The sequence below is a fragment of the Dipteris shenzhenensis genome, chromosome 31 (assembly GCF_047967505.1).
Source record: "Dipteris shenzhenensis isolate YYH24624 ecotype China chromosome 31, Dip_SZ_1.0, whole genome shotgun sequence".
In the NCBI taxonomy this organism is placed as follows: domain Eukaryota; kingdom Viridiplantae; phylum Streptophyta; class Polypodiopsida; order Gleicheniales; family Dipteridaceae; genus Dipteris; species Dipteris shenzhenensis.
Window position 1 is genome coordinate 17,721,335 of NC_141626.1, and position 15,006 is coordinate 17,736,340.

Genomic DNA, 15,006 nt, shown 5'->3' on the forward strand with positions numbered 1-15,006 from the left:
GAAGAATAAGACTTGGGACTTGGTTTCTTTGCCACATGGAAAGAAATCATTGCCTTGTAAATGGGTTTACAAGATGAAGGTCACAGGGGATGATGTGCCTAGGTACAAGGCCCGTTTGGTCACTAAAGGGTTCAAGCAAGAGAAAGGTGTGGACTTTGATGAGATATTCTCTCCAATTGTGAAGATGACCACACTTAGATGCATGCTTGGACTAGTGGCAGCAGAAGATATAGAGCTTATGTAGATGGATGTCAAGACAACTTTCTTGCATGGGGATTTGCATGAGGAAATTTACATGGTGCAGCCGGAAGGCTTTGAAGAAAAGGGCAAAGAGCATTTAGTTTGCAAGCTGAAGAAGAGTGTCTATGGTCTTAAGCAAGCACCTAGAGAATGGTATCAGAAGTTTGATGCTTTCATTCGGTCCCAGGGTTTTAGAAGAAGTGAAATTGATCAATGCCTCTACACTAAAAGGGCTAAGGATAATAGCCTGATAATCTTGGCACTATATGTGGATGATATGCTATTGGCTAGCAAGAATACTTATGAGCTAGATGCATTAAAGGCCAAGTTGCATGAGGCCTTTGATATGAAGGATTTGGGACTTGCAGGTCATATTCTTGATATGAGCATCACGCGTGATCGGACTCAGGAAACTCCTTTGGCTTTCACAAAAAGAGTATGTTACAAAAGTATTGCAGCGTTTCAATATGAAGGGGGGGAAGGCAGTGAGTACTCCATTGCCTCCATATGTGAAACTGAGTCATACAGATAGTCCCAAATCAGATGAGGAAAGGGCCATGATGGCCAAGGTTCCTTATGCATCAGCAGTTGGGAGTCTTATGTATGCTATGATAGCTACTAGACCAGACATTGCATTTGTAGTGGGAGTTGTTAGCCGGTATATGGCTAATCCAGGAAAGAGGCATTGGGAGGCAGTGAAGTGCATCATGAGGTACATGAAGGGTACCAAGGAGATGTGCATCTGCTTTGGTAGAGAAGACATGCGTGTACTTGGGTACACAGATTCAGACTATGCAGGGCATGTGGATAGTAGGAGATTCACTTTTGGTTATGTGTTCACCTTTGCAGATGGTGTAGTGTCGTGGATGTCTCACGCACAGAAGTGCGTTGCTTTGTCTACCACAGAGGTTGAGTATGTTGCAGCCACAGAGGGTTGCAAGGAGGCTATATGGCTTGATGGGCTAGTGGGAGATTTGGGGATTCATACAGGTGTACCGACATTGCATAGTGATTCCATGAGTGCTATTCAGCTAGCACGGAATCCGGTCTTTCATGCAAAGACCAAACACATTGAGGTCAGGTACCATTTCATCAGGGAGGTACTTGAGGACAAGCGCATAGAGCTTGTCGAGGTTCATACAGATGATAACCCTACAGATATGCTGACGAAGAGTTTACCTAGTCAGCGGTTTGAGTGTTGTCGTGTATTGATGGGCATTGGATAGTATGCTCACTGGTTGTTCTCCCTTAAAGGCACATTGTCCTTTAAGTGGGAGGTTGTGGGGGTTAAAGGTCACTGTGCCTTTACCCCGGTTATGTACAATACTCAAACACATATATAAATGAATGAAAAAGAAGATTAGGGTGTTCTGCACCCACTAAAAGTTGTGTGACTCTCTGTTTCTCTCTCTCCCTCTTCTGTTCTTGCTTCCGTTGAGAGCACTCTCAACTGGTGGATGATGCATGACTTCCCAGGCTATGGCGAGTGTTCAGGTAAGCATTGCACTTCTAATTATGAATAGGCAAAGGATGTGGCACCTTAAACCCACCTTCAACTCTTAATGGCATCTATTGTTCAGGTCTCACTACATCAGGTTATCATGCATGTCCTGTTTGTGGTCCTTTGCTAGTTGCCTCACGGGCAGACGCATTGAATAAGGTCATCTATGAGAATCACCATCGATTTCTCCCACCTGATCATCCTAGATATGTTGCCCCTTGTAATGAAGTCCTCCCACAATCACTCACCGCGGGAGATTGGATGAGAATTTGGGACGGTTCCACGACGACTCCACCACTTGCCATGAGCCAGTAAGGGTTTGTAACTATTGTGTGCTATATTGGCTGGAAATAAAGATTGCCCGCTAACACTTTATTTTGTTTAGATACTCCATCTTTTATCGTTTACCATATTGGTCCCACCTCAAGATCAATCACGTGGTAATGATTTATTTAAAATAGATGCCTCCTATTATGTAATAGTTCCCATGCCTTGCCAACCTCACGTTATTTATGCAAAGCATCAATTTTTTTCACTCATTCCCAAGATTAGCTCTTTCTTCCTTGACTAAAAAATAGGACATTCAAAGAGCGTTGTTAACATTGGCATTTTGGTTGATGCTAAGCATTTTTGTAGGGGCCACCTCCAAAATCCCGTGCCAGTCATCTCCAATCCTCCTCTTTCGAAATACTGCTCCATTTCTTGCACTCTCCACCTCTCACCTTCATGCAATGCCTGAATCCCACACCTCACAAATCGGTTTTGGAGCTCTATTGGCACAGGGAAACAACATCCTCTAGGAAGATGCCTAGCATCAAGCCTTGAATTTTCCTCATTGCACTACCAAACATGAGAATTAGTGCTGAAATTGGATATCGATTTCATTGTTAAATTGGGACCTGTTTCTTTGTCAATTACCAATCCTTGAAAATTCTCAATGTCAAATGAAAAAGGAGAAATGGAGAAATATTTCCAGTTTTCCATATGAAGTAGGGGTATATGATGTTTTGTTTGGTAAATGAAAATGTATGACATGACAAAGCTTGTCATTGGAAAAAGTTTAGTTTTAGGCATGTGACATCATGCTAGCAACATTGAATGCGCTTTTAAGAGACACATAGATTAATGCTTTGAAGAGAGTAGATGGACTTCTCTCTAGTAATCACAGAAAACATTTTTCTTAAGGGATACAAAAACCTTGATGTTCAAAATTAAAGGCTGCCTTGAAGTTTTCAAATTGTATACTTCTATTTTCAAATTTGATGGTCAATTTATGAAATCCTCCATTCATGCTTGACAATAGACCGATCTCTCCCCCCCCTCCTCTCTCTCTCTCTCTCTCTCTCTCTCTCTCTCTCTCTCTCTCTCTCTGTCGCTCAGGCAGTAGCCCAATTGTTCTCGAAAAATCGAGGTTTAGTGTCACGTGAATAGAAAATTCATCTTCTAATTTAAAACATGAGGTTTTAAAACAGGAGAATTTAAGGCATTTTAGTTATGCTTTTTCTTAAAACCAAGAAAATTCCGATTTAAATCTTGAAAAGTTTTGAACTAGAAGGTTTTTGTATTGTTACGAAAGAGTTTTCTAGGAACATCTCCTAGGCCTAAGGGGTGTGTCTCTTCAGTGGTCTGTGTATGCTAAGACACGCCTAAGTCATGAAGAACCACCTAAAAGTGAGTCATAAAAATTGAGGGAAATGCTGGGTTGGATTGGATCTTTAGATATACGTAGTGTTGATAAAAATTTGGCAAACTATGGACCATGAAACTTGTAGTTTTCTAATTTAAAATACAGATGTATCTTTGAAGTTTTTGAAAATTTGTAAGTTTATTTATATTTTAGATATATTTTCGCCTTAAAGCCTAAAAGGTCATAGGAAAAATGTGTGAGGTGGAAACTTAAAGGTCTATCTAGAAAAGTAAACCTTTTGAGTGAACACTCAAGGGTCGTCTTGTTAGGGGGCCATGTATGCTAAGTCCACTTGAAAGGGCAACAAAGCCCGATTGGAGTCGATATTTAGAGATATTTGATATCATAGAAGGGAGGGAGAAGGGTAAGAAAAAGTTTGGAAATTCACCTTTGAATTTGGAAATAGAAGGTATTAAAACCTAAAATTTGAAGGGTTTTTGTCTACATGATTAATTAAGGAATAGGTTTTCAATGAGCAATGCCCACAAACCGAGGTTTAATGTCAGGTGAATTATTAAATGTTTAAAAAAACTTGAAATTTTAGAGAAACGATTAACATTTTTTTTGTAATTTTAGGCCATTTTGGTCATATATTTCGTGAAAAAACCTTTAAAATCTTGGGAAAAAACTTGTAAAATTGAAGTTGAAAGTGTTTATTAGCAGTGCCCTGCTAGGGGTAGGTTATAGCAACGAGGAACTGCCCTGCTAGGGGCAGGTTATAGCAATGAGAAACTTGCCTCGTTTGCTAAGATTGAATTTTACTCATGGAAAGGAGACTTGCTAGAAAGGAAATTGCAGCCTGATCACACTCAGACATTAATTCATATTCGAGGTAGTGCGCCCGGCACCTCGTGCCTTCCGCATTTTTTGTGAAACTTTTTTGGAGGAGGCCTAAGTGAAGGAGAGGTGAAGACTTTATCTATGAATCTGAATAGAATCCAATTTTTGATCGATGATCCATTGGGAGAAAGCCCATACTGTTGCAGGATGATTCGAGCAAGTGGTGGATCTATAAAAGAACAAGAAGCATGTTAGCAAAAGAAGCCCTTTCTTCACGAGAGATGTCCAACAAAACACAAAATTTCTAAATAGCTCGATGCACCCGAACGTGGGTGCGATTTGGTACAAGTTTGAGGAACAATTATCTACTACGATCATGTCTAAGTATGCCAACGCTCACACTTGAGGCTCTTGCATCGCTCAGCTAAAGTTCAATGGACTACAACAGAACTCTACACTATGGGGGCTGCTCGGGCCCATGAATAACAATGCTTTCAAGCAAGGAGCCTTGTGGGGTGTAGATGAAATGAAAAATGGTCACGAAGAGGGAGTATCTACAGCAAATAATCTAGTCATTCGCATCCTATGCAACGAAGCTCAATTGACATTATAAGTCTATCACGGGTAACAAGATTATGTGATTTGAGGGAATATCGTAGGGTTCATACCATTCTATATTCATGGGGGATCTCTCCCATCGGTGTGAATCGTGGTCATTCTATTTTTGAGCAGAAAGTTTGATTTGGAATTGCTAGCATAAAGAAGCTGGTTCCTACCTTGATGCAGTCGACATTTCCAAGACTTGATGGCTTCTCTTTCGGTTTCTCGTAGGCACATGTCAGTATTTGACCACACACAAAACTTCTTACAACTGGCTATGGCTAGATTGGAAGAAAAGTTTTGCCATTTGCTCGTAGCTCATAGTGACTCTGTAGACCCTGAATGGATCTTCACGGTTCAACAATCAAGAGGCTGTTGTTGAGTTGTGATCATCGAGAAAATTAGCATCGGTGCGATTGCGATTAGCATCACTCGTGGTGATTTTACCAGTGTTCGACTACGATTACGACTATTGACATCTAAGTAATATGCTTGTACCTTATCCATTTGTGAGACTTATTCTTAGCGTTAATTTTCTTCCCTCGGATTATAACTCTTTGGGGAAGGAAGCGCACCATCTCCTTGCCCACACTATGTGTAGTTATACTAATTATATATTATATATTATCATATAAATATGAGACTAATTATATATTATAATATTATCATACAAATATTTTCAATTGCTCGTCCATTCATGAAAATTGCTTGTTTTCAATCTGAATTCTTACAACATTCATCTCTTTGGTGTATGTTTTGATGTGAGGGAACAAGGAAAGCCAAGCTAGATGCAAGATCGAAGGATGACAACACCTTTATTCATATGGTTCTTGTTCATGTGACAATTTTGTACAAACTGCAACGAGGATCAGTTATGAGCTTTTGTAAGTGTCGCCTAGTTCATGTATTTCTTGGGCTTCAGCTCCCAAAATTCACAAACAATATGGACATCACCAAGTCAATAATAAATCACCACCCCTCACATTTGCATGGAGGATTGGGTCTGAACGGACCCTGTGTTGCGCCTCATGTCCACATTTTTACTCATTCACTTTTTTCCTTTAAAATTTGATAAAATGCTAGGATTTAGTAGTTAAGTGCTCGACGACGGAAACTCTAGTGAGTGCCGCAAATCTAGTTTATTATCATTCACCGTGTTTTAAGAGTGGCCTAAGTGTGTGTGTTCAATGTTTAGTAGGGACGTGTACGCTAAGTGCCTCCAAAGTCCACCGAAAAGGGGAGGGAGGCAAAATCGAGGCAAAAGCTGGATTGGATTCGATCTTTGGAGAGATATTTCATAAGTTAGACCAAAGAGCCACGTGCTGTGGCATTGCATGCACAACGAAGCACACCCGTCACCTTCTCTCGTTTCACTTCTTCCCCGCACCCTCGACCTCGACACGCCACCCTCAAACCAATCAAATATCCCACCTTCCGCCCTCCTTTCTTATCATTCCACCTTCCCCATCCTCTCTTCTCTTCGTCTCCCTCCTCCTCTCCCCTCCCATCCTGTCTTCCCCGACTCTTGCAGCGTTTCTCACCCCTTATCGCTTGCAGTAGCTTCCTTCCTGCAGTTTTGTTACGACGCTTGGAGCTATCAATCCTGTGTTTGGAGCTTCTCGATCCTGTTGCTTCACGGTTTTTGCAGCTACCTCTTTCCGATTTCTTCCTCTCTCCTTTAAGCTCATATACCAGGTACATCTACCTCGCCACCCTCTTCCACCCTCACCGACTCCAGCCACATCGCTTTGCACATATTCTCGTGCATCGTTTATATGTATAGGACTCCTTCCTGCCGCAAAACTAGACCCAGGATGGCGCAGCCATTCTATAAAACCTTGAACAAGCGGTCTCGCTCTTCGATGAATGATCCAATTACCGACCTAGACGAAGTCTTAAAAGGCATTGCCCTAGCTTGCAAGGCGAGGTCCGACTGCGATGCATCATTCTCTTCCCAGGGTGGAGCTGAGATGAACAGGGTTATGAGAAAGTCTGTCTCTGATGCAGCTTCCGCCTTTTCATCTCAGCGAGTCTCCGAATTAAGTGATTCTTTAGGCAAGGATCGTACTTACTTCACAGTGAGCACTTCTAGAATAGAAGGCCTAGCTAGATCACCGTCCTTTCCTGTCGAAACCGAAAACAATGTCGAAAAATGGGCCGCAACGATTGGAAAATATACTACAGGAGAAGCTGACAGTGTTGGCAAACCTTTCTTGGAGAAGCAAGATTTGAAGACAGGCCAGTCTTTAACTGTCAGAGTTGCGCCTACCACCGCTGCTGCCCCCTCCGTTCTTATAGAGGTCCTTGAGCGGGCTTTGCCTTCCCATATTCAAGCTTCCTCCGAGAGCAGGCTGGAAGACTGCGTAGATGAGGTTGATGGTTTGAAGGTCTCTAGTACAGAAGTCGATCTCAGAAGTAAGAATTCAGTTTCGGACGGCGGGTGCCCATCTTTTGGAATGCTTTCCGTCTGTGGACGGCGACGTGAAATGGAAGACACTTACACTATAGAGCCAGACTTCGTACCTCTACCGTGCGACGCGATGGGACGATATCATTGTGACGATCCTTCGTTATCTACAACTACTGCGCTCCACTTCTTTGGTGTGTACGATGGACATGGAGGTTCTCAGGTACGGGAACTAATGAGATTTTACGGGGTCTATTTGACAGTTTCTACGCCACCGAACCATAGTTGCAGTCATTAGCGTACAGATGAGTCGGACTTTTGTTAGAATAATAGTCCGGTAGAGCCTTCAGTTTTGATTTTTTGTACATTAGTCTGGCTCAAAGGAAACTCCATTACCTACGCTGCAGGCGTCTACCTTTTGTAAAGACAGGCTTCATAAAGCACTCACAGAGGAGGTAACGAAGGCTGTCACGTGCCACCAGGAGAGGAATGGAGGTGGTGCTACGAGTGAACAGTGTTTACCATGGGAGACGATCATGGCGGCTTCTTTTTTGAAGATAGACCAGGAAGTAGGAGGCATTTGCCCCAATGGAGGCTGCAGTAGTGTGGAGGCCAACCCTAATTGCTGTGTCAACCCCATTGCGCCAGATAATGTTGGTTCAACAGCTGTCGTGGCGGTCATTGGGCCCTGCCACATCATAGTTGGGAATTGTGGAGACTCGCGTGCAGTTCTCTGTCGTGGAGGCAAAGCTTTTCCCTTATCTAGGGATCACAAGGTATAGCGTGCACGGCTTTTCTTTCCTGCCAAAGATCAAGTCTTTGTCTGTTAGTGCTGTTGCTAAACTAACTCAAAATATGCTGATTTTTGTAGCCCGACAGGGAGGATGAGATGAACAGGATTGAGGCTGCAGGTGGAAGAGTTATATATTGGGATGGTTATCGGGTTGGTGGCCTACTTGCCATGTCAAGGGCTATAGGTGAGCTGTTTATTGGTTCGTTTCGAAAGCTAAATATGCAATTTTCGTTTGGTTTTACGCCAGTAAGAATAGGTTTTATTAGTTCAAGAAGGTTGTATTAAAGGGCTCAGCCTGTGGATGTACCGTCTTTGATTGCTCCAGGTGATCGCTTTTTGAAGCAGTATGTTACCGCTCAGCCTGAGGTTATGAGCGTGCAGCGTAAACAAGAAGATGAGTGCTTGATTCTTGCCAGTGATGGTTTATGGGATGTTGTAAGCAATGAGATGGCTTGTAAAGTGGCTTGTATATCTCTTAAGTCTCGGTGTGGCAATTCTGGTGATGAGACTCCAGCAGCGGCTGCTGCAGCTTTACTTACAAAACTGGCCTTATCACGTGGCAGCAAAGATAATATCACGGTGATAGTGATTGATCTGAAGGCATGTCACAAGCAGCAATGATAAATTTGCAGCCAATTAGCAAATACAGATTTTCCTTTATATACCTGCGCTGTAGCCTGCACCAGCAAAATCCAGTGCACCAATGGGGTAAAACCTCCAAGCGCCTTTACACAAAAGTTCCATGATTTGTTATCCGTTAGGTTGATGCTGAGTTCGAGACTCCTTTGGTGAGTTCAAGAACTGAAATGTCATAACCAAAATCCCTTCACTCTTGTTTCTACACTGTTGACCGGCCAATTTTGAAGTGTAGCAAGAGTGGCAAACGCTTAATCCAGTTGATTTTCATCTTCTATTTTGTTCTGAAGTATAGCTTCTCGGAGACGTGGAATTGGTCATGCAAGAAGACAGGCAGTTGCTAAGTGACCTGGGATTTCTGCTGATCCCGCTGTTTCTTTGTGTAGTTGCAAGTGTATTCATTCTTTCATATTTGAACGTGAGTTCATGGATCCAAAGAGCATACATGGATAACAATATGGGAAATCGCTTCTAAATGACTTTGTCAAATCCTGTGTGCCATCGAGAACTTTTGAAGGTTAATGGAAGTGCTCTGGAGGTGGACAGGGTGAACTTTCATATTTTCCACCAGGAACTGGTTTTAAGAGTTCAATGCCTGCATCTTTCACAAATGCTTTGAACGAAGGCCATTGAAGTATGCATTTGATCAAAACTACATGTAAAGGTTGAAAGTATGATGGCACGTGATATTTTCCTCTTATGGGGAAGTTTCTTGAACCAATGCATTGGATTTCTGTCTATTGAAATTTCCTTGGACTTGTGATTTTGATCTGTGCTGTGCAGCAAATTTTTGATGAGTTAGGGCATTCAATTACTCTCCCTAATATGCCATCATCTGTTTTCAAGATTAGAGGCAAAGAAAATATTTACGTTGCTGCTGTTCATAAAACCTCGTTAAAATTTTTTGATCTGTTTCTGTGGCTATACGTGCTATTTGAATTGTTTTGTGATCTGATTTGACAGAGGTTATATTCTGGTTGTCATTTTGAACAGTCATGTATTGCATGCTGCCATTTTCCACTCAGGCTTGTTTCTTAGCTTTGCACAGGTGGTAGGCTGTTTCCATTGAGTTGTAAGTTTAGATCGTAAGATTGTTGGCTCTTCCCTTTACCTTGTTGGAAAGAAGGCATATATGTTAACCTTGCTCATATTGCCTTATGTTTTCAGAGGTGTGAGTCAGTTTGGAATGTCCACTGTTCGGTTTTCCATTTCCTGTTTAAGGCAAGCATCTGTGCACCCATCCTTACTGCTGGATTTTTTACAACATCATGTAATGTCTGAGTATTCTGTCTACCACTCGGATCTGCGGAATTTAGAAGAACAAATCTGTGGCTAATAAGCAGGCATTTTTAAATTAAGTGATTTCATACCAAAGAATAGGCAAATAGACTCTACTCTTTCATCATATCAAATGGCCCTGTAAATTGTCTAATTCTATTTCATGTCTTTGTACATCGAGAAAATTTGACGTGATTTTGCAAAGTCGGACTTCTCCAAAGAATAGGCAAATAGACTCTACTCTTTCATCATATCGAATGGTCCTTTAAATTGTCTAATTCTATTTGATGTCTTTGTACGTCGAGAAAATTTGACGTGATTTCGCAAAGTCGTACTTCTCCACAATAATTTAATTGTATTTTGATAGTTTGTAGCATATGATGATTTGACGTCTGCTGGTCCATAGTTTGGTATGATTGTGTATTCCAGTTCATGAAAGATACCTTGGTCTAGACTGTATTTTATTTTGTTTTGATGGAATGTGGTCCTAAAGCTGTAACGAAATTAAAGCAATGTGCCCTCACACAATCCAAAACATTCGTGTTTCTCTTAGGATTAAAGGTAACTTTACTTGCCACATCCTCACAAAATTCAAAAGATTCATGTTTCTCTTTAGATTCTTGGGCTAACTTGAATTACTTGCGTTTCTCCTTGACAATGAACATACTTTCTCCTCTGGTCTTGAAGATGGGTTAGACTCAGATTTTTTATGGAGAGAGTTCCAATCCTTCTGTTTAGGGAAGCAGATAACCTCATTGTGTGAGGTCATGAGGCATATTGGGGTAGCTCAGAGCTGTGTATTTTTGTTATGTAAGAGGTCTTATCAAGTGATACACCACCCAGCCGATGTACACATCTGTAGCATTTCTTTTCCTCCGCAGATGCCTTGGCCTACCGACAGGTTATTGAAATGCAAATGGGCTTTTTCTAACAAGGTGTTGCCACACCTTCTCCCATTGTTTATAATTCCATTTTGTTGGTGTCCCTACTCTCCCATTGATCCCTTGGTTGACAATCTTCTCGTCTTCTAAGAAGCACTTTCCAGTTGCCTTTGTTCCTCGTTTCTTCATAATTTAATTTCCTTGTTGTCTGTCGAAGCAATGTGTGTGGTGAAAGTTTACTTCTCCCTTGCATGTATTTGCCCCTGGGCAACCTTGTCTTCAATTTCCTATTACCTTGAAACAACACATACATGTACGCTGAACATGGGGGCTCTACTTCAATTTCCTATTACCTTGAAACAACACATACATGTACGCTGAACATGGGGGCTCTATGTTTCCTCCAATGCTCCCCATCTTTTGGTCCTTTTCTAGCAGCAGAGCACTCTCTGTGTTTTTCTGTCCTATGTACTACTGTTGGAAGAAAATTGCAAACACTTACATTTGGGATACATTGTACTACTGTAGGCAGAGAATTGCAAAAGCTCACATTTGAGATTAAGAGGATAGGGGACTCATTACTCTAGCGTACTAAACCATTAAGCTTTTGCATAGTGAGCACAACATTGAGATCCGTGCAAACGGAGGACTGAATTGACCAAAAGAAAATGAGAAATGTCTGTGATTTCTCTCTCGTAGCCTTCACAAAGGGCTTCACTCAGATTGGAGTTTCTCCTTTGTTGTCAAACAGCAACATCTCAATGAAAGGAATATCTAATAGGTCGTCTTACCCAGGCACAGATTTGCTGTGCATGTTACGGGCAGTACACTGCAACGATGAATGTGGCAGCAGATGCTTGCAAGGTGGCGCAGTCTCCCAACAGTTGCAGTAGCCTTAAGAGTCCTTGTGACAAGATAACCACTTTTAGCATCTGCAGAGTCACAAGATGAATGGACGATTAAATGGGTGGAAAACATGAAACAATCAAGCAAAGACGCAACAACAGGAGAATGAATACTAAACTTAATGTGTAGTGTTTCTAATTGGGTACTGACTATGGCTAGTAGCCTAGCTATGCCAACTTCTTCCTTCTTGGCCTGATTCTCACTTATTGGTGTCGATGGAGCCCCATTATAACTCTAGAGAAAAGGGGTCCCTATCCATTATGTCTAGGAGTTGTACCCCCATGACTTCATCACATCACCTATGGGTGGATGCATGGTTAGGTGGCCCAAATAGCAGTGTTTCGGACATAAGGTGCTTAAGTTTAAAAAAACAGTCCAATATTACTTGGCTGAAGCTGGAAGTTAGTAACAATGTGCTGACTGGGCGCTTAGTAGAAGTAGTTACTAAAAGTTACACTGGCAGCTGGTTGTTAACGACAGGCCTGCATCTCTCTCTCTTTGCTCTCTTCCTCTGTCTCTGTCTCTGTCTCTGTCTCTCTCTCTCTCTCTCTCTCAGCTGAGTCTACATTTGTGAATCTCTATTTGACACGCATTTGGACATCCAAGAGAGATCCAAGATCTCTCTCAGTCACCTCCAATGCAATTGTTCTCCCTCCTCCAATGCAATCGTTCTCCCTCGAGCTCTCTTGTGCTGCTCTCTCTCTCTCTCTCTCTCTCTCTCACACACACACACACACACACACACACACACACACTTTTTTTTAGGTGAAATCTTTGATTGATTATATTATATGAGTAGCAACCTCAAAATAAGGTGCTACAATTACATCAACTGAAAATTTCAGTATATGCCAAAAAGACCTCATGATCTATGTAGCAGGTCTGCAAGCAATCAAAGAAAGATTGCTACAGAGAATGCCTAAAAAAGCCAAACAGAGAGAAAGTCGCATTACCAAAGACTTTACAATTCCTATATGTCCATAAAGTCCATAGTGCCCAGTAGCGAACCCAAACGAAGAAAAGATAAAACTCCGGTCTGGATGGGATGAAACCCAAATAGCTAGAAGAACTTCCCAAATGGAACAGATGGGAATCTCGCTCGCAGGCGCTGTCAAAGCAGATCAAAAAACTCATGAGAGCACGAACAATGCCAAAACAAGTGAGGCACAGTCTCCGAAGAAGCAAAACATCTGTGGCAAAGTGCAGGAGCAATGTGTCAATGAGCTAATAGCTGTCTAGATGGAAACACTCTCAAAAGAACTCGCCAAAAGAAAACTTGTTGCCGAAGCAGTACTTTATAGGCCCAAAGTTACTGTAATCTTCTCCTCCACCACTTGGCTTGGCGATGCATTCGCCAAATAGAATCACCTCTCTCTGAAACCCAAGGTTGAGGCAAAAGGATTTTATACAATACAGGTACAGTAATCTGAGATAGCCTCAAAGGGCGGGAAGATGACCCTGGAGAAGTCAACGTCCAATCTTCCACAGCTGCGGTCCTGGAGTTCTAAAGGAGGAATCGGAACAAAGGCGAAAGCACAGAAGTAATTTGTTGCCACAAAGGACGATAATGAGAGCCCAATCCATATGTAGTGGCTGCTATAGAAAAGGGTAGCACAGTACCAGCATCATCTATAACATCAGCAACCGAGGTGATGCCTTTAAACGAGACAAAGTAGGAACGTTGAGGTTCCTGTTAAGCCAAGGGAGGCTGAAAGACTTTCGACCAGTGAATGCTTTCATCTCTTAAAGAATTCCCAAGCAAAGATTGCAGTCCATTCCATTCCAGATGAGAAAGAACATGCTTCTAGTCAAGAAGCAAGTGGGAGACAAAAGGGCAGCCAGGCAAAATGCCATCAGTGCAGCCAAAAAGAAATCCCATTGATCGAGTTACCAATGACCAAATGTAGAAATACTGATATGAGTGACCAGAGTCCTAATCATAAGAGCCTAAGGCTGATCACCTTGTAGAAATTGCAACAACATTTTACCCCTGTGGCAAGAATATGCACATGAATATCCGTGATGTTCAATCCACCATGCATCTTGCGAGAACAAATGTGATGCATCGAAAGCAGCCTGAGACTTTTTCTGCCATGTTTGGATCGCCATAAGATTTTCATAAAGACAGACATGAAATATGTAAGATCTGCCTTAGTGAATATGATCAATGGCAAGTAAAATTGAATATATGCCACAAGGATGGACTGCACTATTCGAAGACGAACGTGCAAAGGCCAGGTTGCCAATTTCCAATACTCAAGCTTTTTTCGAAGCTTAAACCCAATCAGTTTGTTGTCGGCGGCGAGTCAGTTCCCACCCCAAAGGGTAACCAAGATGATGAACAAACTGAGTGGGTGGAATGATATCCCCGGGCCATAATAGACTATGCCAGTCTTTGGAATGCAAAGGGAGCAGCTTAGACTTCTGAAAATTAACATGAAGACCAGCTACCAAACCATAAATAGAGAGGGCCTGCATCAAAGCACCAAGATCATGGGGCGTCTTCTTCAGGGTAAAGAAAGAATCATCAGCATAAGCTTGAGCAACCATGCTGCGATTAGCATCCAATTCTAGGCCATGAAGTGATCATGTAGCCACATGATGATCAATATATTGCAGCCACTACAAGGCATAGGCCCTTTTCCGATGGAAATACCGACCTTTTTTACACTTTTTTTTTTTTGATGGGCGCACAAGTCGGTATTTGCGTCACTAAAAACATCGAAAAAAAAAGTCGCTATATAAGCGTCGCTATATAGCGACACCAAGAAACATCGCTATATAGCGACACTGGTAAACGTCACTATATAGCGACACTGGTAAACGTCGCTTTATAGCGACGATTTAATAGAAGTTTAAAAAAAACATTAGTGGGGCTAAACAGGGCCACAAAAAGCCCTGTTTTGCCCCACTAATGTTTTTTATTTAGTAATTACAAAAGAATGTTTTTTGTTACAAAATTTTCCTTGTGGAAAGGGTGATACAAAATCGCTCAAATGAAACAAGCAACAAAAACATATACATGTCAAAGATATACAACATTGTTTGTTACAAAATTACCCTTTCGAAAAGGGTGATACAAAATTGCTCAAACGAGCCGATATACAAAAGCATATACATGGTGAAGTATATGCAAACTACTACTAATACTACTACTACTACTACTGCTACTACTACTCATTCGAATTGTCGTCCTCATCCTCGTCCTTGTCCTCGTCGTGCTGGCTTGATCCATGGCCCTCGTGAGCTGTGTCTGATCCCTGGCCCTCGTGAGCTGCGCTTGATCCCTAGCCCTCG

At 41.9% G+C, this 15,006-nt stretch overlaps 1 protein-coding gene across 1 annotated transcript; it reads left to right on the plus strand.

Annotated features, from left to right (window-relative positions):
- Nucleotides 1-6,273: 6,273 nt before the first annotated feature.
- Nucleotides 6,274-9,396, plus strand: LOC147881130 (putative protein phosphatase 2C 24). Its single transcript, XM_087369703.1, has 4 exons — nucleotides 6,274-7,438; nucleotides 7,623-7,991; nucleotides 8,087-8,192; nucleotides 8,334-9,396. The coding sequence occupies exons 1-4, from the start codon at nucleotides 6,584-6,586 to the stop codon at nucleotides 8,627-8,629; spliced, it is 1,626 nt and encodes a 541-aa protein (XP_087225829.1). The 5' UTR covers nucleotides 6,274-6,583; the 3' UTR covers nucleotides 8,630-9,396.
- Nucleotides 9,397-15,006: the final 5,610 nt, after the last annotated feature.

Bases quoted from the DNA above. Each gene is read 5' to 3' on its own strand.
- LOC147881130 (XM_087369703.1), top strand. From the start codon at position 6,584: ATGTATAGGACTCCTTCCTGCCGCAAAACTAGACCCAGGATGGCGCAG. The intron at 7,439-7,622 runs GTACGGGAACTA...CCTACGCTGCAG, and splicing joins ATGGACATGGAGGTTCTCAG to GCGTCTACCTTTTGTAAAGA. The intron at 8,193-8,333 runs GTGAGCTGTTTA...TGATTGCTCCAG, and splicing joins TGCCATGTCAAGGGCTATAG to GTGATCGCTTTTTGAAGCAG.